A 22,683-nucleotide genomic window follows, 5' to 3' on the forward strand; every position below is an offset into this window, starting at 1 on the left:
CTGGACAGGGGAACAGCCAGTGCAAGGCCCTGAGAACCTCATGAGTTTGAGTAATAGCCAAGAGACCAGAATGGTTGGAGCAGAGGGAGTAAGGGCTTAGTGGTGGGAAGTGAGGGCAGGGAGGTGACAGGGAAGATTGGGCAGAGGGTCTTAGTGGACCACTGAGAGGGCTCTGGGTCTTACCCTCAGTGAGATGGCGCCACAGGAGTGTTCCAAGCAGGGAAGGGACACTTTGTGGGGGGCAAGGATGGACAGGGGGCATGGATAGATGGGGGGGGAGAGCAGGGAGCCCAGGATGGAGGCCCCCCAGATGGTCCAGGTGAGAGATGAGGGTGGAGGAGGAGGATGACTGTTTGCTGAGAGATCCAGAAATGAATTGGGCTGCAGAGCTCCATGGATAGGCAGGGACATGTGAGCCTTGGGTTGGAAATGGTGTGGGTCTGGCCTCCTGCTGAGCCCCCCTACCCCCGCAGGTGGTGTCCTACCTGGCGGGTTGTGGCCTTCAGAGCTGCCCCATGCTCCTGGCCAAAGGGTACCCGGACATCGGCTGGAACCCGTGTGGCGGGGAGCGCTACCTGGACTTTCTACGCTTCGCTGTCTTCGTCAACGGTGAGTCAGGAGTTGGCGGTGGCAGGGCAGGGGCCTGGGGGTGCTGATCAAAGCCTCTCTGGGGGGGGTGTGGGCCACCCCGGAGCCTGGGCGGGGATCCCTGGGCCACCCCGGAGCCTGGGCGGGGTTGCAGGATGGGGGTGGGGCTGGCGTTAATCCTAGAGGTACTGGGTTCTGGGCTGCCGGGGCGGGGTCCCAGGGCCACGGCTCACGAGGCTTCTCGACCCCACCGGGCTGCCAGGCGAGAGCGTGGAGGAGAACGCCAACGTGGTGGTGCGGCTGCTCATCCGCAAGCCCGAGTGCTTCGGGCCGGCCCTGCGGGGTGAGGGTGGCTCCGGGCTGCTGGCCGCCATCGAAGAAGCCATTCGCATCTCTGAGGACCCGGCGCGTGACGGCCCAGGCGTCCGCAGGGACCGGCGGCGTGAGCAGTGAGTCTCCTGCCTCCTTCTCAGCAGAACGGGCCCCCCTTCCCAGAGCCCCTGGCCGCCTCCCCAACACCGCCCCCACTTCCCCTGCAGCTTCGGCGAGGAGCCCCCAGAGGAGAACCGGGTACACCTGGGACACGCCATCATGTCCTTCTACGCTGCCTTGATTGACCTGCTGGGACGCTGTGCGCCAGAGATGCACGTGAGACCTAGATGTCCAAGGACAGGGAGGGGCGTGCAGGGCAAACCTTGAACCTCTTCAGTCAGGCATTCAACAGCACTGACTGAACTCTAGCTCTGTGGGGGTCTTACGTGAGGCAGTGCTGGGGACAGACATACCAGGGACTAAGACAGCCCCAGGCCCAGCTCTCCCAGAGCTCCCAGACCAGTGGGGGAGATTGAGCAATGAGGGCCAGGGGTGATCAGGGCCGTGGTGGAGAAGGATGGGCAGAGGAGTCCGGGCCAGGAATTACAGAGTTTGCCCCACGAGGGGTTCTGCTCTACCTGTCAGTGGGTCAGGAAGGGATGGATGGAGTAATGAGCAAATGGGGCCCAGGGGGCCGATGATGTGCCCGTTTCCCTCTTCCAGCTAATCCAAGCCAGCAAGGGAGAGGCCCTGCGGATCCGTGCCATCCTGCGCTCCCTCGTGCCGCTGGACGACCTTGTGGGCATCATCAGCCTCCCACTGCAAATCCCCACCCTGGGCAAAGGTGCACGGGAGCAGGACTCAGCAAGGGAGGGCTGCCGCGGAGGAAATAGAGGGGTCCGAAGGGCATCCCTGACCGCCCCCTGCCGCCCTCCTGGCCCACAGATGGGGCTCTGGTGCAGCCGAAGATGTCGGCCTCCTTCGTGCCAGACCACAAGGCATCCATGGTGCTCTTCCTGGACCGCGTGTATGGCATCGAGAACCAGGACTTCTTGCTGCATGTGCTGGACGTGGGGTTCCTGCCTGACATGCGGGCAGCCGCTTCGCTGGACACGGTGAGCCCCGTAGCCACCCTCCCTGCCCCCAGAGAGGACGGGGAGATGGGTGTGGCCATAGCATCCCTGCCTCTGTTTGTTCTGGGCTTGTGTACATATCCTAGTCCTCACCACCACCCCCAACCCTGCAACCCACCCCCGCACGCCATCAAGATAGAAAACAAAGCCAAGATAAACCCTCAGTTCTAGGCAAGGGTGGATGGAACTCTCCAACATCTCACCTAGCTTGCTTGCTTTCTTTCTTTTTGTTTAAAAGGTTTTATTTATTTATTTGACAGAGACACAGTGAGAGAGGGAACAGAAGCAGGGGCAGAGGGAGAGGGAGAGGGAGAGGGAGAAGCAGGCTTCCCCTTAAGCAGGGAGCCGCATGAGGGGCTCGATCCCAGGGCCCTGGGATCATGACTTGAGCTGAAGGCAGATGTTTAACAACTGAGCCACCCAGGTGCCCCCATCTTACATTTATTTGAGAAATCATTCTTAATGAGAGCTCAGCACCAAGGAGATAGACTTATGTACAACAGCAACAGTAATAGTTATATTGATATATAATAGTTACAAGGTTAGATTATAGGAGGGGACACAGCCCAGTAAGATGAGGACAGAACTGACAGCTGCTGTGGCCAGTGGAGGTCCCTGGTAAGCTTGGTGAGCACTTTCAGTGGGGCAGTGGGGGAAGAGCCGTACTGGAGGGGGTTTATGAGGGCTTGGCAGGTGAGGTATTGGGGACAGTGGGTGTCAACAATTCTTTGAACAAGCTGGTGACGGAGGAGGCAGAGGAATGACAATATGCTGGACAGGTGACCTTGGCCGAGAGAAGACTCTTCTTAAGATGGGAGAAATAACTGTTGGCTACTAACTGGGAAAGGGAACACTGCAACTTGTCTCTGTAACTACCAGTGTATCAGAAATACCAAGGGCAGGGGTGCCTGGCTGGCTCCATTGGTGGAGCGTGTGCCTTTTCATCTCAGGGCTGTGAGTTCAAGTCCTGCACTGGGCGTAGAGATGATGTAAAAAAAAAAAAAATCTTAAACACAGGGAAGGAAGGAAAGAAAAGAAAGACTGAGGGCAGAGGCACAAGTTAAAGGACCCCGCCAGGATGTGACCAGCCAAACACAAGATGTAGGAAACTCCAGTGGATAAATGATCCAGTTTTTCCAGCAAATAAATAGTATTTAAAAGTACGAGAAAGGAAACAATTACAGATGTGAAAAGACCTGAGACCCAGCAGCCAGATACACTATGGGGGCCTTCCAGGTGGCGGGATCCAAGCAACCCCAGCCAAATGTAAAGCAGATTTTGAGACAATTGGAGAAAGCTGATCGTAAATTTTGAGTGCTTGTTAATTCTGTGGGGTGTGAAAGTGGCCGCCTGGGATGTGAAACAGAAGCACTTGTCTGAATGGAGATACATATTTCAATATCCATGCGTGAAGCCGTAGGTGGCTAGGGCTGTATGAAAACCTTATGGGAAGAAAAGGGGAGGCTGGACCAGTATCTACAGAACAGCCCACTCGATAAGGAGGTTCCTCCACTTCTGTATGTTTGAAATTTTGCATAGTTCAAAGTAATAATAGAGGCGGTGGGGGACACTGTTGCGCGGCGGCGGGTGGAGGGTATCCGAAGCGAGGGTCACCCCGGGGAGCGCAGAGCGAGCCTGATGCCCCCCACCTCTGCGCCCCAGGCCACTTTCAGCACCACGGAGATGGCGCTGGCGCTGAACCGCTACCTGTGCCTGGCGGTGCTGCCGCTCATCACCAAGTGCGCGCCGCTGTTCGCGGGGACGGAGCACCGCGCCATCATGGTGGACTCCATGCTGCACACGGTGTACCGCCTGTCCCGCGGCCGCTCGCTCACCAAGGCGCAGCGCGACGTCATCGAGGACTGTCTCATGGCGCTCTGCAGGTGGGGCGGGGGCGTGGGCGGGGCGGCGTGGGGCCGGCGGGGGGTGCGGCTGGCCTGGGGGTGAGCCCCCGCCCCTGGTGCATGTCCCTGCAGGTACATCCGGCCGTCCATGCTGCAGCACCTGCTGCGGCGCCTGGTGTTCGATGTGCCCATCCTGAACGAGTTCGCCAAGATGCCGCTCAAGGTGAGGGCGGGCCCGCTTGAGCCTGCGCCGCCCTGGGGCCTCCGGGCTCCGGTGTCCCCCACCGCCCAGCCCGATGAACCCGCAGAATGTGAGGACAGCGTCCCCACGGGAACATCTCCGGCATTCTCACTGGCATACTAGAATTTCCAGGACGGCCGCGTGGCGTCACGGGTGCCTCTGCCACTCACTCATTGGCGCTTGGTTTGCCTAACAGGGAACCAGGCCTCGTCTAAATTAGCGCATGTGTGCAGGGAGTACACAGCTTTTCCTAATCAGCATGCTTATGCGCAGGCGCAGACCGCGTACCTTGCTCTTTTCAAATGAGTGCATTGATTTGAACAAATACCACCCCAACTGTTCGGAATATCTGCACGGTCTCTCCTATAATTTTTTTTACCTGCTGGTTTGTATAAGGAGATACCTCCAACTCAGATATCCTGACTGTTTTACATAATACATCTAAACCAGCCCCTGCTTCAGATTTGTCTAGTGGATATGGAGGCCCTGTTCCCAATCACCATATATTTGCATGGGGTTCTGCCCGGGTTTGTTTGCCATGGTCCTTCATGGGCACACAGATCACTCCGTCCGTATGTCCATTCACACTTTGCACACAACTATACCTATGGGTTAATATTAGCGTGCTTGTTTGTGTAAAGCAACACCAGACAAATCCAGCTCTGGCTGAATGGCAGTTCCGACTCTAAACTAGAAGGATAAATTTACATAGTAAATGACGCAGACCACGCCCCAAGAAGCATACCATTTTCCCTCATTAGCATTATCTGCATAATCCAGATCGCCTTCCTAATTTAAAGGCCCAGGCACCCCTGGCCTCCCTGACCTTTCTTTTGCCTGCCATCTCTGTGCCTCTCATCTGTGTGTACCCTTGCTCCCGCCCAGCTCCTCACCAACCACTATGAGCGCTGCTGGAAGTATTACTGCCTCCCCACGGGCTGGGCTAACTTCGGGGTCACCTCCGAGGAAGAGCTGCACCTCACTCGCAAACTCTTCTGGGGCATCTTTGACTCGCTGGCACATAAGGTCTGGGCCCATGGTGGAGGAGGGGCTGAAAGGAGCCTGTTTGGAGAGTTTGGGCCCCAAAGTTAGGGGATCCCGAATGAAATTCCCAAACTTGGGGTTCAGAGAGGGATCCCCATTTGGGCAGGTTTGGATCCAGAAGAATCTATGAGTTGGGTCTCTGGTTTAATGGAAGAGGGGTTGGGTCTCTAGTTTGGGAGCTTAGAGAGGGGTGATATAGGGGTGGTTTGGAGGGTCAGGCAGGCTGAGGTTTGGGTTTCAGGGAGAGACACCATAATTGATGTGTGGGGGCCCAGGAAGGAGGGTTGATTGTTGGAGAGGTGGAGTTTGAGGTCCTAGGGCTCCAAGATTTGAAGGCACACCCAGACCCGCAGTGACCCCCACCCCCACCCCTGGTGTCCCCAGAAGTATGATGCAGAGCTGTACCGCATGGCTATGCCTTGTCTGTGCGCCATCGCAGGGGCCCTGCCCCCTGACTACGTGGACGCCTCATACTCATCCAAGGCCGAGAAAAAGGCCACAGTGGACGCTGAAGGCAACTTCGATCCTCGGCCTGTGGAGACCCTCAAGTGAGGCCTGGGGGGTAGGAGTGGGGTGGGCATTAGGGGCTGGGAGAAGGAGAAGAAGGTTTCAGATATGGAAGGAGGGGTCAGCCCCTACATCTGGCCACCCTATGTACCCACCCAATAGTGTGATCATCCCAGAGAAGCTGGACTCCTTCATTAACAAGTTTGCGGAGTACACGCATGAGAAGTGGGCCTTCGACAAGGTTGGCGCCGGAGTCCTCCCCTCCCCAGCAACCCCCATTCCTGCTGGCCTTTCTCAAAACCCCAGCTTTCCCCCAGACCCAGGTCTTCCCTGAGGCCCCAGACTTTCCTGAGACCCTTAACTCGTCCTGAGACCCCAAATCTCCCCTGAAACCCTCAGCCCCTCCAGAGAGTCCCCCAGGAGTCCCCCAAGCTGCTCCCTACCCCTCACCCTTCCCCCACCCTCAGCTCCATAGTGGCACTGCCCCTCCCTGTCCCCTCTCCACCCCCAGATTCAGAACAATTGGTCCTATGGGGAGAACATAGATGAGGAACTGAAGACCCATCCCATGCTGAGGCCCTATAAGACCTTTTCAGAGAAGGTGAGCAAGTGTTGGGGCCCAGTGCTAGGGGTCCAAAAATGTAACCTCCAAATTTGGGTGTTCAGGGAGGAGAGAGGCCGCTTCATCAGCTCGGATCTAGCTGGGACTGCAGGTTAGGGCTCCTCCTCCGTGGACTTTGCCTCCCCTAGACCCCGGACTTGTAGTGTTCCTTCTCTTAGAAAGAATTAGAGGGATGCAACTTAATGTCTCTGAGTCTCGTGTAAGATGGGATGAGGGTTGGTTTGGGAGGCTCTGTCACAAAGCGTGTAAGAGACTTGAGCTGGAATCCATGCTGGACCACTTTCTCCTAGCCACGTGGTGGAGGCTTCCCCTTCTTAGGACCCTGGAGGCCAGCCAGTAACGCTCCAACCTCCACCTCCCTCCCATCCCATCCCACCAACTCCTTGCCTTTCTGTCCACCCCAGGACAAAGAGATTTACCGCTGGCCCATCAAGGAGTCCTTGAAGGCCATGATTGCCTGGGAATGGACGATAGAGAAGGCCAGGGAGGGGGAAGAGGAGAAGACGGAGAAGAAGAAAACGCGGAAGATATCCCAAAGTGCCCAGGTGGAGGCGGGGTCGGGGTCTTGGGGGTGGTGAGCGGCTAAACGAAGGGGCGGGGCCAGGTGAGGGCGGGGCCCGGCAGGAGGTGGGATGGAGAGAGAAGGGCCAAGGGAGGAAGGTGGGATCCGCAGAATCGGAATGGGGAGGCCGGGAGCAGGGTACTGCACAGGGCTGAGAGACCTGGGAAGGGAGTGGGCCTGGGTCTGGAAAACCGCAAAGGGTAGAGGAGAGGAGGGCGTGGGTTAGAGACAGGACCTGAAGGAGAGAGCGCAGAGCGGGGGGTCTAGGGCCAGGTGGAGAGAGTAAACTGTGTTGCCGTCCTGGCTTCCTGCTAGCCCATCAAGCCCTCCCATCTCTCCCTCGTCCTCCCAGACTTATGATCCGCGAGAAGGCTACAGCCCCCAGCCCCCCGACCTCAGCGGAGTTACCCTGTCCCGGGAGCTGCAGGTAAAGAGCCCTGATCCTTTATCTAGGGGCATGGAGGTGTTTGTTGGGGTTGGGGAGGACATCTTCTGAGTCTGGCCTTGAATCTTTCGTCCTTTCCCAGGCCATGGCGGAACAGCTGGCGGAGAATTACCACAACACGTGGGGGCGGAAGAAGAAGCAGGAGCTGGAGGCCAAGGGTGAGGGCGCCCATCCCACCCCGCCACCAGACCCCTTTTCACCAAAGTTCCCTAGTCATAGGCTCCAGAGTCATAAGGGTCTAGATTATAGTTGTGTGACTTTGAACGATTGCTTTCACCCTGCCCCTCCCCCCGCCCCAAAAGTAACAGCATCTACTACCATAGGGTTGTGGTGAGGAGATGACAATCACCTGAAAACCATGTTTTGGTTATTCTTACCTCTGTTTTTATTGCTGTATTTATGCATGCCCTCAGCTGCAAGAATCACGTCAATGAGAGTGGCCTGGGTCTCCCCAGTCCTCTGATTTCTGGTCTTTGCTGTTCCAGGTGGTGGTACCCACCCTCTGCTGGTCCCCTATGACACACTCACAGCCAAGGAGAAGGCACGAGATCGAGAGAAAGCCCAGGAGCTTCTAAAGTTCCTGCAGATGAACGGCTATGCTGTCACCAGGCACGTGCGCTGCATGCCTGGCCGGGGTGGGGGGTGGCGTGGGGGAGGTTAGGGGGTGAGTGTGGGGGGGAGTGGCGGGGGCGGGGAATGTGGGAGGAGCTAGCAAGGCAGAAACTGGGAAAAGTTGGGCTGGGGTAACAAGGCAGGGCCAGAGAAGGAAGGTGACTGAGGGGAATAGGACCTCGGGCATGGGGGAGGGGCCAGAGAGGAGAGGAATCCCAGAGGGGTGGGGCCTGATTGTCAGAGAGGGGAGGGGCTAAGGGGGCGGGGCCTGGGAAGGAGCCAAAGAGGGGTGGGGCTTGGGGGCAGCTTTACGCCATGGAGGGGAGGGGCTAAGGGGCGGGGCCTGGGCTGGAGAGGGGGACAGGTGTGGGGAGGAGGCCAGGAAGGTGGGGCGTGGAGAGGGGAGGTGGGGCCAGGGAGCATCCCGAAACTTGAGGGGTATATGGGGTGGAGCAGAAGCCTGCAGAGGCAGGGCCTAGCGAAGCAGAAAGGGAACTGGAGAGATTGGGAGACAGGGTGGGCCTTCCTCCGGGCTGACTCCTCTCTGTCTGCGCAGAGGCCTTAAGGACATGGAGTTGGACACGTCTTCCATTGAGAAACGGTTTGCTTTTGGCTTCCTGCAGCAGTTGCTGCGCTGGATGGACATCTCCCAGGAATTTATCGCCCATCTGGGTACGGAGGAGGCCCTCCGAACTCCGGCCATACGTGCTGTTTCCCCTAAGGCCATAGTTCATGCCTTTCTCCTTCCCTCCCCCATCTCGTTATTGTGCCAGACACTGTTCCAGGTACTGAGAACACTGTTCCAGGTGGTGAGAGCAGTGAACAAAACAAAGATCCCTGTCCACCTGCATTTATATTCCTGTGGTGCATTCAGACAATTATACAGGTTTTTAAAACACTATCGTGTTTTGGAAAGAAGAATGCAGCAGAGCCAGCTAAGGAAGATGAGGTGTGGAGGAAAGTGGGGCCGGTTAAAATTTAAATAAAGAAGACCGTGAAGGAGCTGGGAGGGAGCTGGCTGGAGGCTTGAGGAGAATATTCCAGGTAGAGGAACAGCCAGTGCAAAAGTTCTGAGAGGTCCCTAGTGTGAGTAACCCAAAGCCCAAGTGGTTTAAGCAGACTGACTGAGGGAGAAAGTGTGAGGAGATGAGGGCAGAGAGGTGACAGGGCAGACCACATAGGGCTTTGCAGGCATGGGGAGACTCTGGATTCCTGAGTGGAATGGCACCATGGGAGGGTTCTGAGCAGGAGAGGACGGTGACCTGCTTCAGGTGTTCACAGACTCCCTTTGGCTGCACTGGAGACAGACTGTGGGCTTAGGGGCAAAGAGGGTGAGGACTGGGAAGATCCTGGCTCTCTCTTGAGCGCGAAGGCTGTTGGTGTGCCCTACACATGCCTCTTACGTCCCACTAAGAATCACAGCTTGCCCCTAGAATCCCTCCCAGCTTCCCCAGGAGAGCCACCCAAGACCCCCAGGCCCCCTCAGATAAGTGGCACAGCAGGACTCGCTCTTACACATCTCACCTCGAGTCCCACACGCTGATCCTCTGCACTGAGCACTTCTCAGCAACTCCCTCTCCTCTCTGTGCCTCAGTTTCCCCACCTGTCCACCATAATCGGCCACAGTTCTGTCCCTTACATGCTGGGTGACCCAGACTGAGTTATTGCACCTTAGTTCCCTTGTCTGTAAAATGAAGGAGAGGTACCAACTATACAGCTCTCCAAGCTGAGAGGCAATTAGATAAGCACATTTCTCACAGTGCCAGTGACATAGCTAGTGTTTAATAATGGGAGCCAGCATTATTATTTTAGTGTATTAATTATTACTGTCACCATTTTTATTATCTGAAATTGATTTCTGCTCTAAAATCAGTTAAAATCTGTCTACATCGTCTGCTTTCATTTATTCATTCCAAACTGATTCAGTGCCAAATATCAAAGTTCAAGGAGAAAAGGACCTGTGAGGAAGGGGGTATCCTATGGCTTTACCCCATCCCAGTTTGTCCTCCCCATTTACAGCCTCAGGAAGGGTTTGTTCAAGGAGTTAGGGGGATCAGTTGAGAGAGGGGAGAGAGGCTCACCTCAAAGACAGCAGAGTTTACTTTATACCAAGAATTAATCTCCCATCTTTTCCAACCTTTGCCCTAGAGTCCCCCACCTCTCCATTGGAATGCCCTGAGCTCCCCAGCCTTGAACCCACTATGACCCCTATTTTCCCTCCCCCACCAGAGGCTGTGGTCAGCAGTGGACGAGTGGAAAAGTCCCCACATGAACAGGAGATTAAATTCTTTGCCAAGGTGAGAGGTGGGCTCAGAAGCTGGAAGGGCTGGGGACTGGGTGGGCTCCCCTACCCTTCACTCAATGCCCCTCATCTCTTCCCCACCCCCCCAGATCCTGCTCCCTTTGATCAACCAGTACTTCACCAACCACTGCCTCTATTTCCTGTCCACACCAGCCAAAGTGCTGGGCAGTGGTGGCCATGCCTCCAACAAGGAGAAGGAAATGATCACCAGGTGGGCCATGCTGTGACCTCTCACCCAGCCCCCTGACCTCACAGGATCATAATCCTGGACCCTTTCTGCCCAACCTTGGACCTTAGGGGCTCTATACTGGGTGTTGGGCGCTGACCACTCTAGCTGCAGAAGGAACTGAAGGGTGAAGGTGACCAACTGTCCTGTTGTGCCCAGGCCCGAGGGGTTTCCCAGGATGGGACTTTGAGGCAAATGGGGCAAATTGGTCACCCAGTCAGAAAGGCAGACCAGCCTCAGCCCCCAGTATCCCCATTTCTGCCCCTGACCCTTCAATTTCTTCCCCCAAATCCCTTGTCCTCCTGGTTCTGTCTTCCGTCCCTGGCCCTCTAATTGCATCACTGCTGTCCTTGTCCCTCGATATCCTCACTACCTGTTGCCCCTGTCCTTCTGTCCCTTTCTTCAGCCTCTTCTGCAAGCTTGCCGCTCTTGTCCGTCACCGAGTTTCTCTCTTCGGTAAGTAGCTCTGCTCCCCAGCTCTTCTCCCTAATCCTCCCTCTCTCCCTGCAGTTGCCAGCCCCACCCTGAAGAAGGAGTTCCTGGTTCAGGCCTCGATTTGAACAACCTTCACTGTGTTCTTTCTCCCCACCTGGGGATGGGTGGGGTCATCCTGGGGACAGGGCTGTGACTGGGACAGCCCTGGGCCCTGGCCTCATGGAACCCCCAGGCCTGTAGGGACACAGACTCATCATCAGATTGTGATGGCCCAGAGGGTCCAGGCTGGGTTGGGGGAGGCACAGGCAGAGTGGGTTTAGGGAAGGACAGGGGCCTCTGGGGGTCTAGCTGGAGGTGGGCCTGGGGCTGAGTTGGAGGTAGAGGAAGGCACTGCCCTCCTAGCCTTTCCTCCACCCTGGCCCATCTTCCTTTCCCAGGGACAGATGCTCCGGCTGTGGTCAACTGCCTTCACATCCTGGCCCGCTCCCTGGATGCCAGGTATGGGGCGTGGTGCCCACTCCCACCCTGTTCTCCACTTTCCGAAATCGAGAATCTCAGATTCTAGAACTGGTGCACCCCGGCTTCCCTTCTAGGACGGTGATGAAGTCGGGCCCTGAGATCGTGAAGGCTGGCCTCCGCTCCTTCTTTGAGAGCGCGTCAGAGGACATCGAGAAGATGGTGGAGAACCTGCGCCTGGGCAAGGTGTCCCAGGCACGTACACAGGTGAAGGGCGTGGGCCAGAACCTCACCTACACCACCGTGGCCCTGCTGCCCGTCCTCACCACGCTCTTCCAGCACATCGCCCAGCACCAGTTCGGAGACGACGTCATCCGTAAGGGCCCTGGCCCCGAGGGCAGGGGTGGGGGGACCAATTCACCCTACATTACCCTCTCCATGCACCTGACAGAGCCCCCAGCTGTTTGTGTGTGTGGATTCATTGCTCTGAGCCAAGTGAATTGGTAGGTAACAAATGAGGGAGTGAGGGTATGAGTTCAGCTGCTCTAACAAAAAGACCGTAAATCACTGTAGCTGAAACAGGAAGGAAGGGTATTTCTTTCTCATGTAATGGTCTAGTTGTAAGAGGCTCAACATGTCAGAAGCCCAGGAGTCCTGCATCTTTGTACTCTGCCATCTTGGAAATACCCCCCTTAGGCCTGTGGCCCGGGATGGCACACCATTACATCTTCACTATAGACTGTAGAAGAGCAGAAGCGAAGAGGAGGGCATTGCAGTCCTTATAAAGGAAAGACCTAGAAGCAGTCTGCATCACTCCTGCTGACATCCATCTGGTTGGCCAGGATTTAGCATGTGGCTGCATGTCACCACAAGGAAGGCTGGGAAGTGGCCTTTATTCTGGAGGTAGTGTGTCGGGCTAAATATTGGAGGTCTCTTATGAGGAGGAAGAAAAGAGCAGAAAAATGTTAAGAGGAGATATTGGGAGTCCATTAGTAGCGTGTGCCATGTGTATGCTCCCAAGGGGCACATACGGTGTGTGACCCAGCCTGGGGTCTTGGGACATAATAGTGAGCAACGTGCTTTTGTTAATGAGACATAGGCAAGACACAACACCCAGGGGGGTGTCAGGTACTCAAAAGAAAGTGCCTTGCCAGATGTGGCCTGGACTATGGAGGAGCAAGGTGGGGAAGGACAGGCAGAGCTGGTGGGACAGACGCTCAGGAGGCTGAGGGGATGGGCTGTGGCAGGGAGGCAGCCAGAGGGAGGCCCAAGGCCCTGGCCCGGGACCCGCAGATGGTGGGGCCTCCAGGAGACAGGGGTTGGAAGAAGTAATCAGTTTGGAGGAGATGCTGAGGTCAGTTTGGGACTTGCGAGGTGCTCAGGGAATACTCTGGAAGGTGTCCAGGATGGGCTAGAGGGCCAGTGGGCTGTGGGGACTGGCAGATAGTGGGGCCATGTCTCAGCTCACTGTTGATTTGAAATCACAACCTCTTGATAAAAGTAAGAAAAGTTCCGCTTGGGTGGGGTTCTTCCCCCACCCCCACATTTCATTTAGAAAATTTTAAAGTATCCAGGAAAGTCAGAAGAAGAGGATTGTTAACAATTTGCCCCATTCACTTACCCTTTCACTTTAGGGATGGAAAGTGTTTATAAACCTTTTTGTTGAACCTTTGAATGTGAGTTGCATCCACCGTGACACCAGATCCCTGCGTCTCTGTCACGTAATCACAGTATCATCATCACCACGTGACCTGACTATATTTAAATTTTCATTGTTACCCTTCACATGTCTTTGATTTAAAAAAAAAAAATTCAGAATCTGGTCAGGTTTCCCTCGTTGCATTTGGTTGTTAGGTCTGCGTAGTGACTTACATCTAGAACCTGCCCCTTGCCCTCTTTTGGTCTCATGACATTTGTGAAGTTGTTGAGGTTCCTAACCTGGGTGGGTGGCGGGAGGGCAGGGGATGGTGGATGACCTCAAATTATAGTCGGTTTGGGTGTTTGTTTGCATTTTTCTGCAAAGAGTGTGCATCACTATCATCAAAGAGACCCATGACTCCTCTCTAAGGAAGGAACAACTAGCCTTTATTGAGTGCCTGCTGTGTGCCACGTTCCAACCGGCCTCCAAGCATTAACTCTTTTGATCCTCACAACCACTCCATGAGGAAGATACTATAATTATCCCCATTTTACAGATAGGGAAACTGAGGCCAAGAGCGTGTTGGTACTTGCTCAAGTCACAAAGCTGGTAAATGGCAGGCTGGCTCTACAGCCCTGCTCTTACCCAGTATTTGGAGATGAGGGAGGAGGGCAGGGAGCACGGGTGTGGTGGGTGCATCCCTGACCTTCACCCTCCCTCTCTCCCTCAGTGGATGATGTCCAGGTCTCTTGCTACCGAACGCTGTGCAGTATCTACTCTCTGGGAACCACCAAGAACACTTACGTGGAAAAGTAAGGAGAGAGAGCCATAGTTGGGGGCTGGGGTGGGTACTGTGGGGGCTCAGGGAAAGGAGGGAGCAGGAGAGATGTTCAAAGCTTCAACAGCAGATGGACTTGGTGGCAGCTGCAGTTCACCGAAGCGGCCACGTGAGGTCACTCAGGGGAAGGCCAGTGAAGGAAGTGGCCTCCTCTGGCTCCTGGGCCAAATTAGGCCCCAGGCACTGGCTGCCCAGGATGGCAGATGCTCCCTACTGGGGAGCGAGCTTGCCCTGGCAGGAGGTGGTACACAGGAGCCACAGCAAGCTGGGGGCACTGGGGAGGGTCCCGGGTGGTGGCCATGTGGCTGGGGTCTCCTGAGCTGGGCTCAGCCATTGGAGCAAGAGGGCATTTAAAAAGCCCAGGGGAAAGGCTACCTCGGTGTCCTCGGTAATGGCAGCTCCTCTTGGGAGAGTTCTGGGGAGAGACACTTCTGTGGAGATAGAGGCTGGGACCCGGGAGCAGGCAAAGAGAGGGGCATGGGAGCTAATTAGCCCCCTTTTCCAGGCTGCGGCCGGCCCTGGGGGAGTGCCTGGCCCGTCTGGCAGCAGCTATGCCGGTGGCGTTCCTGGAGCCTCAGCTGAACGAGTATAATGCCTGCTCAGTGTACACTACCAAGTCTCCCCGGGAGCGGGCCAGTAAGTGGCATGGGGCCGGGGCAGCTGGTAGGTCTTACCTTCTCTCCAGCACAGGGCCCTGGGGTGGGGGGAGCCCTCTTTGGGGGAAGTGTGATCCAGTCTGGGTTCTGAGGGCTGAGGATTCCCCAGGTTGGGGGCACTCCAGAGCTTGTGGGGGGCCTGGGTTGGAGGTGCAGACACTGAGGTCTGGGGGTGATGGGTGAGAGTGCCCTGACTCCTTCCTGTACCCCAGTCCTGGGGCTCCCCAACAGCGTGGAGGAGATGTGTCCTGACATCCCAGTGCTGGAGCGGCTCATGGCAGACATCGGGGTGCTGGCCGAGTCGGGGGCCCGCTACACGGAGATGCCACACGTCATCGAGATCACGCTGCCCATGCTGTGCAGCTACCTGCCCCGCTGGTGGGAGCGTGGGCCCGAGGCGCCGTCCCCTACCCTGCCCGCAGGGGCCCCCCCACCCTGCACGACGGTCACCTCTGACCACCTCAACTCCCTGCTGGGGAACATCCTGCGCATCATCGTCAACAACCTGGGCATTGACGAGGCATCGTGGATGAAGCGGCTGGCCGGTGGGTCTGGGGGGCACCAGGCCCCTGAGGCTGGGACCAATGTCCTGGACCCCGGGCCCTTGGATCTGAGGGTCTGAGAGGGAGATCTTGGGGTCGTGGTTTCCTGGGAGTTGGGAGAGTTTGGAGTCTAGGCTTACTCAGGGTCAGAAGGCCATGGGTCATCCCAAGGGGTCAGAATCTCAGGCTCATGGGGTCTGGGGTGGATGGATGGGTCCTGGGAGTCCTCCAGACTGGATTCTGAATTTCCGGAGCCTTGGAGAGGGTAAGGAGCTGGGTCAGAGGCATGGGTTCCTTATACAAAGGGTCAGAAAACCAGGTGAGGCGGCAGGGTCCCTGATATGCATGGGGCTGTAGGTCAGAGGTCAAGAAATGAGTCTTTAAAGGGCTGGGATCCCTGGCTCAGAAGTTCTGTGTCAGGAATCGGGTCAAGCTAGGGATAGGGGGCTGGGAGCAGAGATTGGGAGCAGAGGTCAGAGACTGGAATAAGAAACCAGGCATCACAGAAATCATGTGGTGAGGTCAGGTTCTGTGTTTGGACTAGGTCAGAGGTAAAAGACTAGAGTGAGAGGTCGTAGAGTAAGAGTAAGAGTAAAGTAAGGTATCAGGTTATGACTCAGTTGTTGGGGTCAGAGGTCAGGGCCTTCTGTCAGGTTGGGACCAAGGATCGAGGACTGTGTCAGAGGTCAGGGCCTGAGGTCAGGAATGGGATCAGAGGTAGAAGCTGAGGTCAGGGGGCAGGGTCAGGCTGGGGTCCACAAGAGCTGCTGGGTCCCAGGCAGAGGTCAGGAATGATGGGCTGGGAGCAGAGGTCAGGATGGAGATCAAAGACCATAGGTCAGTTGCCGGAGTTCAAGGCTGGCCAGCAGCAAGTCCCCCACACCCTCCTTTTGCTCCTGCAGTGTTTGCCCAGCCCATTGTGAGCCGGGCCCGGCCTGAGCTTCTGCATTCCCACTTCATCCCCACCATCGGGCGCTTGCGCAAGCGGGCGGGGAAGGTGGTGGCCGAGGAGGAGCAGCTGCGCCTGGAGGCCAAGGCCGAAGCGGAGGAGGGCGAGCTCCTGGTGCGGGATGAGTTCTCTGTGCTCTGCCGGGACCTGTACGCCCTCTACCCACTGCTCATCCGCTATGTGGACAACAACAGGTCAGCGTGTCCCCAGCCGTCCCCGTGCACAGTCAGCCTGACCTCCCACCTCTCTGAACCCACCTGACTCCCTAACTTTTGAGTGACTATTATTTTTTCTGACTCTCACCTGAGCCCACCCAGCCTTTTGACCACCCCCCACCATTGCTTCTGGCCCCACAAAATCCAGCCCGCTGGTGTGCACGCCCCTTATGCTCCTTTACACCCGCTGAGGCAGAGCCCCTGGGAGGCTGCCGTGTCAGCCGTCAGGAGCCCCACTTTCCCTCCAGCACCATCTCCAGGCCCAGGTGGAGGGGCCCCGATGGTCAGGCCTTCCTCCGTCCTGGACAGGAAGGGGAGACAGCCCAGAGCCAGCCAGCCTGGCTTCCCTCAGAAACAGGTCTTTAATAAAAGCAATAAAAGGTGTCAGTCAGTTGTCAACATCTCCCTAAAATCAGAAGCACTATTTAAAGAATTACTCACTCCTAGGGGCAGCCTGATCTGGGGTTAGTAAATAGGTTTCAACTCCAGATTCCATCCTCGTGGAGAAAACTCGAAGATTGCATCAGGGCCTTGTAAGAAAGGGGGCTGGGATTGATTAGTTATGTCTGTCACAGGAGCAGACATGGGAAGCCCTGGTCCGCATGCTAGATAAGTCCATGCACACCCATGGTTGTGCTCAGGAGGCAGGTACTGCTCTAGGGTCAGTGCCCTGGAGGCGGAGCCCTGGGTCAGAGAACCTGAACAAGTAAATCGTGGGGGCTGGGATCGATTAGTTATGTCTGTCACAGGAGCAGACATGGGAAGCCATGGTCCGCACGCTAGATACAGCCATGCACACCTATGGTTGTGCTCAGAAGGCAGGTACTGCTCTAGGGTCAGTACCCCGGAGGCAGAGCCCTGGGTCAGAGAGCCTGGACAAGTAAATCATGCATTCATGCTGTGGAGTACTACATGAGAGCAAAAATGGGCCAACCCTTGCAACACACAACAATGTGGGTGGATCTTACAAACATCAGATTGAAAGAAGCCAGGAAAATTCCAGACATTATTATTTATTTCTGCGGCGTTCAAGAACAGACAAAAATAGTTCATGTTCAGGATGAGGGTCACCGGGGGGAGGAAGAGAAGAGTGGCTGGGAGGGGCACGGAGATACTTCTGGGTTCTGGAAGAGTTCTGTTTCTTGACTTGGGTGGTGTTTACCTTGTACTGGTTCATCAAGTTGACTATGTTGTGTTTCCATTAAAAAGTAGAGATAGAAGAATCCCTTTTTAAAAGGAATTGTTAAGATTTTCAAATCATCCGAGTGGCCAGATTGCCCTAGAAAACTCCATCCCTCCCACTGGATGGTCCCATCCTGAGAGCTCTCTGTGAGGCATCCCCTTCAGAGGGGGTCCCTGCCCCCATCCCTCACCGGCCCCCTCCCTGCCCATCTAGGGCGCACTGGCTGACGGAGCCCAATCCCAGCGCCGAGGAGCTGTTCAGGATGGTGGGCGAGATCTTCATCTACTGGTCCAAGTCCCACGTGAGTTCCTGCCCATTCTGCCCCTCCTTGCCAAGACCCTCGCCACTGCGGCTGACCCTGACCCTGCTTCTCTCTCCAGAACTTTAAGCGCGAAGAGCAGAACTTTGTGGTCCAGAATGAGATCAACAACATGTCATTTCTGACTGCTGACAACAAGAGCAAAATGGCCAAGGTGGGTGCTTTGCGGTGAGAGGACTTGGTGGGGAGGGTGGGAGCACCCTCTAGGCCTTCCTGCCTGACCCCTTCACCCAGCCAGCCTGCCCTGTCCCGGTCACATTCCTTGCAGCTGTCACCACATCCCATATCTCCCTCCTCCTGCCTCCCCATCTGTCTCTTTCCTTACCCCATCTCCCTCCTCTTTTTACTTCCCCCCATTTCCCTCTTCTTTCTCCATCTCCTCCCCATCTTCTTCTTCCCCATCACCCTCATCCCATCTCCCTCTTCCTTCCTCCCCATGTCCCTCCTCCCCATCCCCTTCCTCCTATGTTCTTCCTCTCCTTCTTTCCCCATCTCCTTTCTCTCCCTCATCTCCTTCTCCTCCCTCTTTCCCATCTCTCCTCTCACTTCTCCCCATCTCCCTCCTCCCCACTCTCTCCTCCTCAATTCCCTCTTCTCCCACCTTTCCCCTCCTCCATCTTCCTCCACCCTGATGTCCTCTTCTCCCATGTCTTTCCTCATATCCCCATTACCTCATTCCCCCCTTCCTGTCCCCTTATACTTCTCAGAACTGCCCTCTTCAGGGTCCTAAGGAACAAAGCCACCGGCCCTGAGTCAGGGTCTGGAAATGCCCAGCTAGGGGATGTGTGTTGGGCTGGGGCAGGGGAGCTGCCCACTTGGCAGCTGAGGCAGGGTAGGGCCCACTTGGAGTTGGGCCTGGGGTTCTCTGAGGGACCAGGGTAACCCTTCTTGTCTCTGTCTGCAACCTGATGAAGCAGGAGGGAGATGTACAGGTCAGCCCCATGTCTGGGACCTTCCGCATGCCTCTTGGCTTAATACCCTCTTCTCTCCTCTCCCCAGCTTCTGCGTCCCCCTGCCCCTGTTCACCCCTCATCCTTGGCTCCCAGCCCCCAGCCTCTCCCCCACCACCCCCATCCATTCCCTTTCTAACACTCAGCTTTTGGCAATTTAATTTTTTTTTAACTTTTGTTAAAAAAAACAAACAAAACTAACAAACAAAAAACCCCAACACACCTCTGAGCTTTTCCCAAAGCATTGTGGTCTGAGGTCACAGGGAATGGGGTGGGCCAGGCACGCGCATGGTTGGGTTTAAGGCTTGGGCTCTGGGACCAGATTGACTTGGGTTCAGATCCTGACTGTTGGCAGTTGGCTGTGCGACCTTAGTCAAGTGTTTTATTTTTTGAGCCTCACCTGGCATCTGGCCAGTGGCTCCTGGCCCCGGGGCTCTGTGAGGACCCAGTGGGATGCTGCATGTGGCCTCAGTGGTGTCTTGGCACATACATGGGCCATGCTCCATCCTATGAGCCGGGGTGGATGTGGCCAGAAGCTTGTCACTGGGGCTTGTCAGAGCTTGTCACTGGGGCTTCTCTTTGGCATGATTGGGATGGCCTTGGCCCAGGGTCTGCACCCGAGGCTCCAGAACACGGCTGTGGGACTCTGTGCCCCGTGTTTCTGCTTCCAGATCATTCTGGATCTCTCTTCCATCTTCTGTCTCCCCGTCTCCTTGTCTGTCTCTGTCTCTCAGCGTCTCTCTTTTCTTTCCAACTTCTTTTGTCTCTTGAGACTTCATGGTTCTGCATCTTTCTTTCATTCTTGGGAACTCACTCTTGGGATATAAAGTGTCAGGTTGTGCGTGTTGTGGGGGAGGGAAGTTGTGGTGCGGAAGTTGTTAGGGGATTATGGAAGAGACTGCCAGAGGTTGAGAAAGGCCTGGAATTTGGGGAAATCTGGAAGGGTCTGGGATGGAGGCTGGAAATATGGGCTAGACAGAGGCTTGGGTCTGGCAGGATCTAGGGTGATGGCTGGGGGCTTTGCTGAAAGATCAGCAAAGTCTAGGGTGGAAACTGATGCAGGCCCTGAGGTGGGGGAGGGGACATCTGGCACCCAGGCTTTGGGCTGGAAGATGGACAGTTGCAGAAGCCTGGGCTGGGGCCTGGGGCCAGGCTGGGAGTTGGGCTAGTGCTGAGCCCCCCTGTCCCCACAGTCAGGTGGCTCAGACCAGGAACGCACCAAGAAGAAGCGCCGAGGGGACCGGTACTCTGTGCAGACATCCCTGATTGTCGCCACGCTCAAGAAGATGCTGCCCATCGGCCTAAATATGTGTGCGCCCACGGACCAGGAACTCATCATGCAAGCCAAGAACCGCTATGCCCTGGTGCCTGCACCACCCCATGATGGCACCTGCCAGCACCTGACCCCACACCCCACCAAGGCCCTGGGACCTTCCTGAGCCCCAAGGATTCCCCTGGGAGCCCTCTCTTAGGACCCTAATGAATCTTTCTCAAGGACCCTGAGGACTCATGGGGTCCCCTAGGATGTCCCAAGACTTTCCCCAGGATGCTGAGGACCCCTCTCAGGATACTTCCAGAACCCTAGGACCTGAGGACCCAAACTGGAACCTAGTTAGGAACCGAAACTCAGGAGTATCATTAAGACCGGTGGGGCCCAAGGACTATAGGGAGCCTTGAAGGACCCTATTGAATGCTGCCCCCTCCCCGACCATGCCTGACTTATTAGGACCCTGTGGCCCTGACAAGACACCATGAGCCCTCCTGAGACTCCTTTCAGTTCTCCACCAGGACCTCCCGGACCTCCTTGGGATCCATCAAGTCCCCCATGATCCCACTGGCTCTCCCCTGAACCTCAAGGTCCCTACTGAGCTCTCCAGCTCATCACCTCTTTCCCTTGGGGCCCTGGCGGCTCCACCCTCTGGATTCTGTTGATACACAAGAGCCCCCAAAGACTTGGGTTCCAGTGAGCACTCTGATCCCAGTAGCCCCCCAGGACTGGCTGCTTCCCCAGAACCACACCCAAACCTCGGATGCGTCAGGATTCCCGAGATGGGTTGATCCTACCACCCTCCCCCAACCCTCCTAAGCCCTCTGAGGCTCCAAGGAGGCCTCCCAGGATCCCACTTACCCTATGTACAGGATAACAACCCCCATGCTTGTCAACCATAGGGATTCTAAGAATCCCCCCAGGACCCTGCCAAGCTTCCCAACAGCCTATTAACCGCTCGGGGCCCTTGAAGACTATTGACTCCCACTGGTATCACAAACACCCCCTTTCCTGGAACTCTAAAAGACTCCTTCCCTCAGGACCTCAAACTCCTCCTAGGACCTGTTGGGTCTTCCCAAGAACCCAAAGAGCCCTCCAAGGCCCCTCTGACCCCTCAACTTGGTCTTTGAGGGTCCCTCTCTCCTGGGGATCTCAGGAATCCCCCTTACTGACTCCTCCTTTGGCATCCACAGAAATCCCACTGGTGACTTGATCTGCTCGATCCCTCATGACCTCTGCTGATCTTGCCATTTCCCTTACAACTCCTTCACCTCCTCTGATCTTCAAAAACTCCCCACCTCCCAGCCCCACTTTAACCCTCCTCTGACCCCCAGTCATCCATCGGTGGCCTTATTTGACCTTTGAGAACAATCTCTCATTACGCCCTACCTCCTCCCACACTCCAAGCCCCTCTAATCCTTACTGTCTCTTTAAGGTGCATCTGTGGCCTCTAGGACTCCCTTCAGACCATTCCTGACCTTTGGACCCTTTCAGTTTCTCCCAGAACCCAACTCCCTCACACACATGCACACTACCTGCCGGGTGTTGGGCCTGGAAAGGAACGGGATGTGGGTTAAGGAGTTTGGTGGGCCATCAGTGTGACCCAGCCTCGCCATGTCTCCCCAGAAAGACACAGACGAGGAGGTACGGGAATATCTGCAAAACAACCTTCACCTTCAGGGAAAGGTACCTTTCTTAATCTGCAAGTGAAAGGGGCATGTTTGGGATAATAGCAATTGTGAGAGCCAAGTACTCTTACTCCCTACCGGCACTGAAAGAGGGACCTTAACTTGTACTCACCCACTGAATCGGCACAGCACCGAAAGGGGGACGGGGCAGCCAGAGGAGCCCACCTCACACGCGGAGGGGCCCTCACACGAGCCTGGATGGGGAGCGGGGAGCCACCCAGGGAGGGGCCCTCACGCTGGCCCCCTGTCCTTCCTCCCCTCAGGTCGAAGGCTCCCCTTCTTTGCGCTGGCAGATGGCCCTGTACCGTGGTGTCCCGGGCCGTGAGGAGGACGCCGACGACCCCGAGAAAATCGTGCGCAGGGTTCAGGAAGTGTCTGCGGTGCTCTACCACCTGGAGCAGGTGGCTGGGGCTAGAGGGGTCTCACAGGGGCGGGGCCGAAGCATGGGTCTCTGGGCGGGGCCTTGGGTCTGTGGGCGGGGTCTGAGGAGGAACTTTGGGTTTCTGGATGGAGCCTGGAGTTTAACTCTAGAATGGAAGTTCGGCTCTGGGGCAGGACCTGGTGCCCAAATCTTGGGCCGAGGGGTGGGGCTGGAGACAGAACCTGGGGTCCAGAGTGGGACCTGGAATCAAGACCCTTGACTCTGGGCAGGACCGTGGGTGGGTCATGGGATGGTGGCGGGCCTGGCTAGTGACCCGGCACCTGTGGGCGGGGCCTAGGAAAAATGGTGTGGTCTGGAATTTAAAGCCCAGGGCCGAACCTTGACTCTGTTGGCACAGCCAGCGTGTTCCTCTGGCCCCGCAAATTGGGCCTGAATTTGGGGCTAGACATGCATGGGCATTTTTGGTCCGGGGCTGGGAGTGGGGATCAGGTCAGGGGCAGAGCTTGGGGACATGACATTGCCGCCCCCAGATCGAGCACCCTTACAAATCCAAGAAGGCCGTGTGGCACAAGCTCTTGTCCAAGCAGCGCCGGAGGGCAGTGGTTGCCTGTTTCCGCATGACCCCCCTGTACAACCTGCCCACGTAAGACCCCCAGGGAAGAGGGAGGCTTGGGGACGGTGGAGAAGGGGTGGCTGAGGAGGCGGGAGGAGGGGGCGCCACCACGA

General features: G+C 56.4%; 1 protein-coding gene across 1 annotated transcript in view; it reads left to right on the forward strand.

The window, feature by feature from the left end:
• Positions 1-22,683, forward strand: part of LOC111161376 (ryanodine receptor 1) — a 108,644-nt gene that overhangs the window by 45,202 nt on the left and 40,759 nt on the right. The window contains 32 exon segments of the mRNA XM_022524996.1: positions 474-609; positions 851-1,037; positions 1,128-1,236; positions 1,624-1,744; positions 1,846-2,015; positions 3,696-3,916; positions 4,010-4,100; positions 5,004-5,144; positions 5,547-5,710; positions 5,832-5,910; positions 6,181-6,270; positions 6,696-6,836; positions 7,206-7,280; positions 7,381-7,456; positions 7,784-7,907; positions 8,467-8,582; positions 10,140-10,207; positions 10,302-10,423; positions 10,845-10,894; positions 11,311-11,371; positions 11,467-11,705; positions 13,699-13,780; positions 14,312-14,442; positions 14,675-15,007; positions 15,907-16,147; positions 17,565-17,652; positions 17,732-17,824; positions 18,588-18,602; positions 19,814-19,984; positions 21,514-21,573; positions 21,839-21,976; positions 22,488-22,600. Coding sequence (XP_022380704.1) covers positions 474-609; positions 851-1,037; positions 1,128-1,236; positions 1,624-1,744; positions 1,846-2,015; positions 3,696-3,916; positions 4,010-4,100; positions 5,004-5,144; positions 5,547-5,710; positions 5,832-5,910; positions 6,181-6,270; positions 6,696-6,836; positions 7,206-7,280; positions 7,381-7,456; positions 7,784-7,907; positions 8,467-8,582; positions 10,140-10,207; positions 10,302-10,423; positions 10,845-10,894; positions 11,311-11,371; positions 11,467-11,705; positions 13,699-13,780; positions 14,312-14,442; positions 14,675-15,007; positions 15,907-16,147; positions 17,565-17,652; positions 17,732-17,824; positions 18,588-18,602; positions 19,814-19,984; positions 21,514-21,573; positions 21,839-21,976; positions 22,488-22,600 — 4,046 coding nt within the window.

This window comes from Enhydra lutris, unplaced genomic scaffold (assembly GCF_002288905.1).
Source record: "Enhydra lutris kenyoni isolate GAN:26980312 unplaced genomic scaffold, ASM228890v2 scaffoldscaffold85, whole genome shotgun sequence".
NCBI lineage: Eukaryota > Metazoa > Chordata > Mammalia > Carnivora > Mustelidae > Enhydra > Enhydra lutris.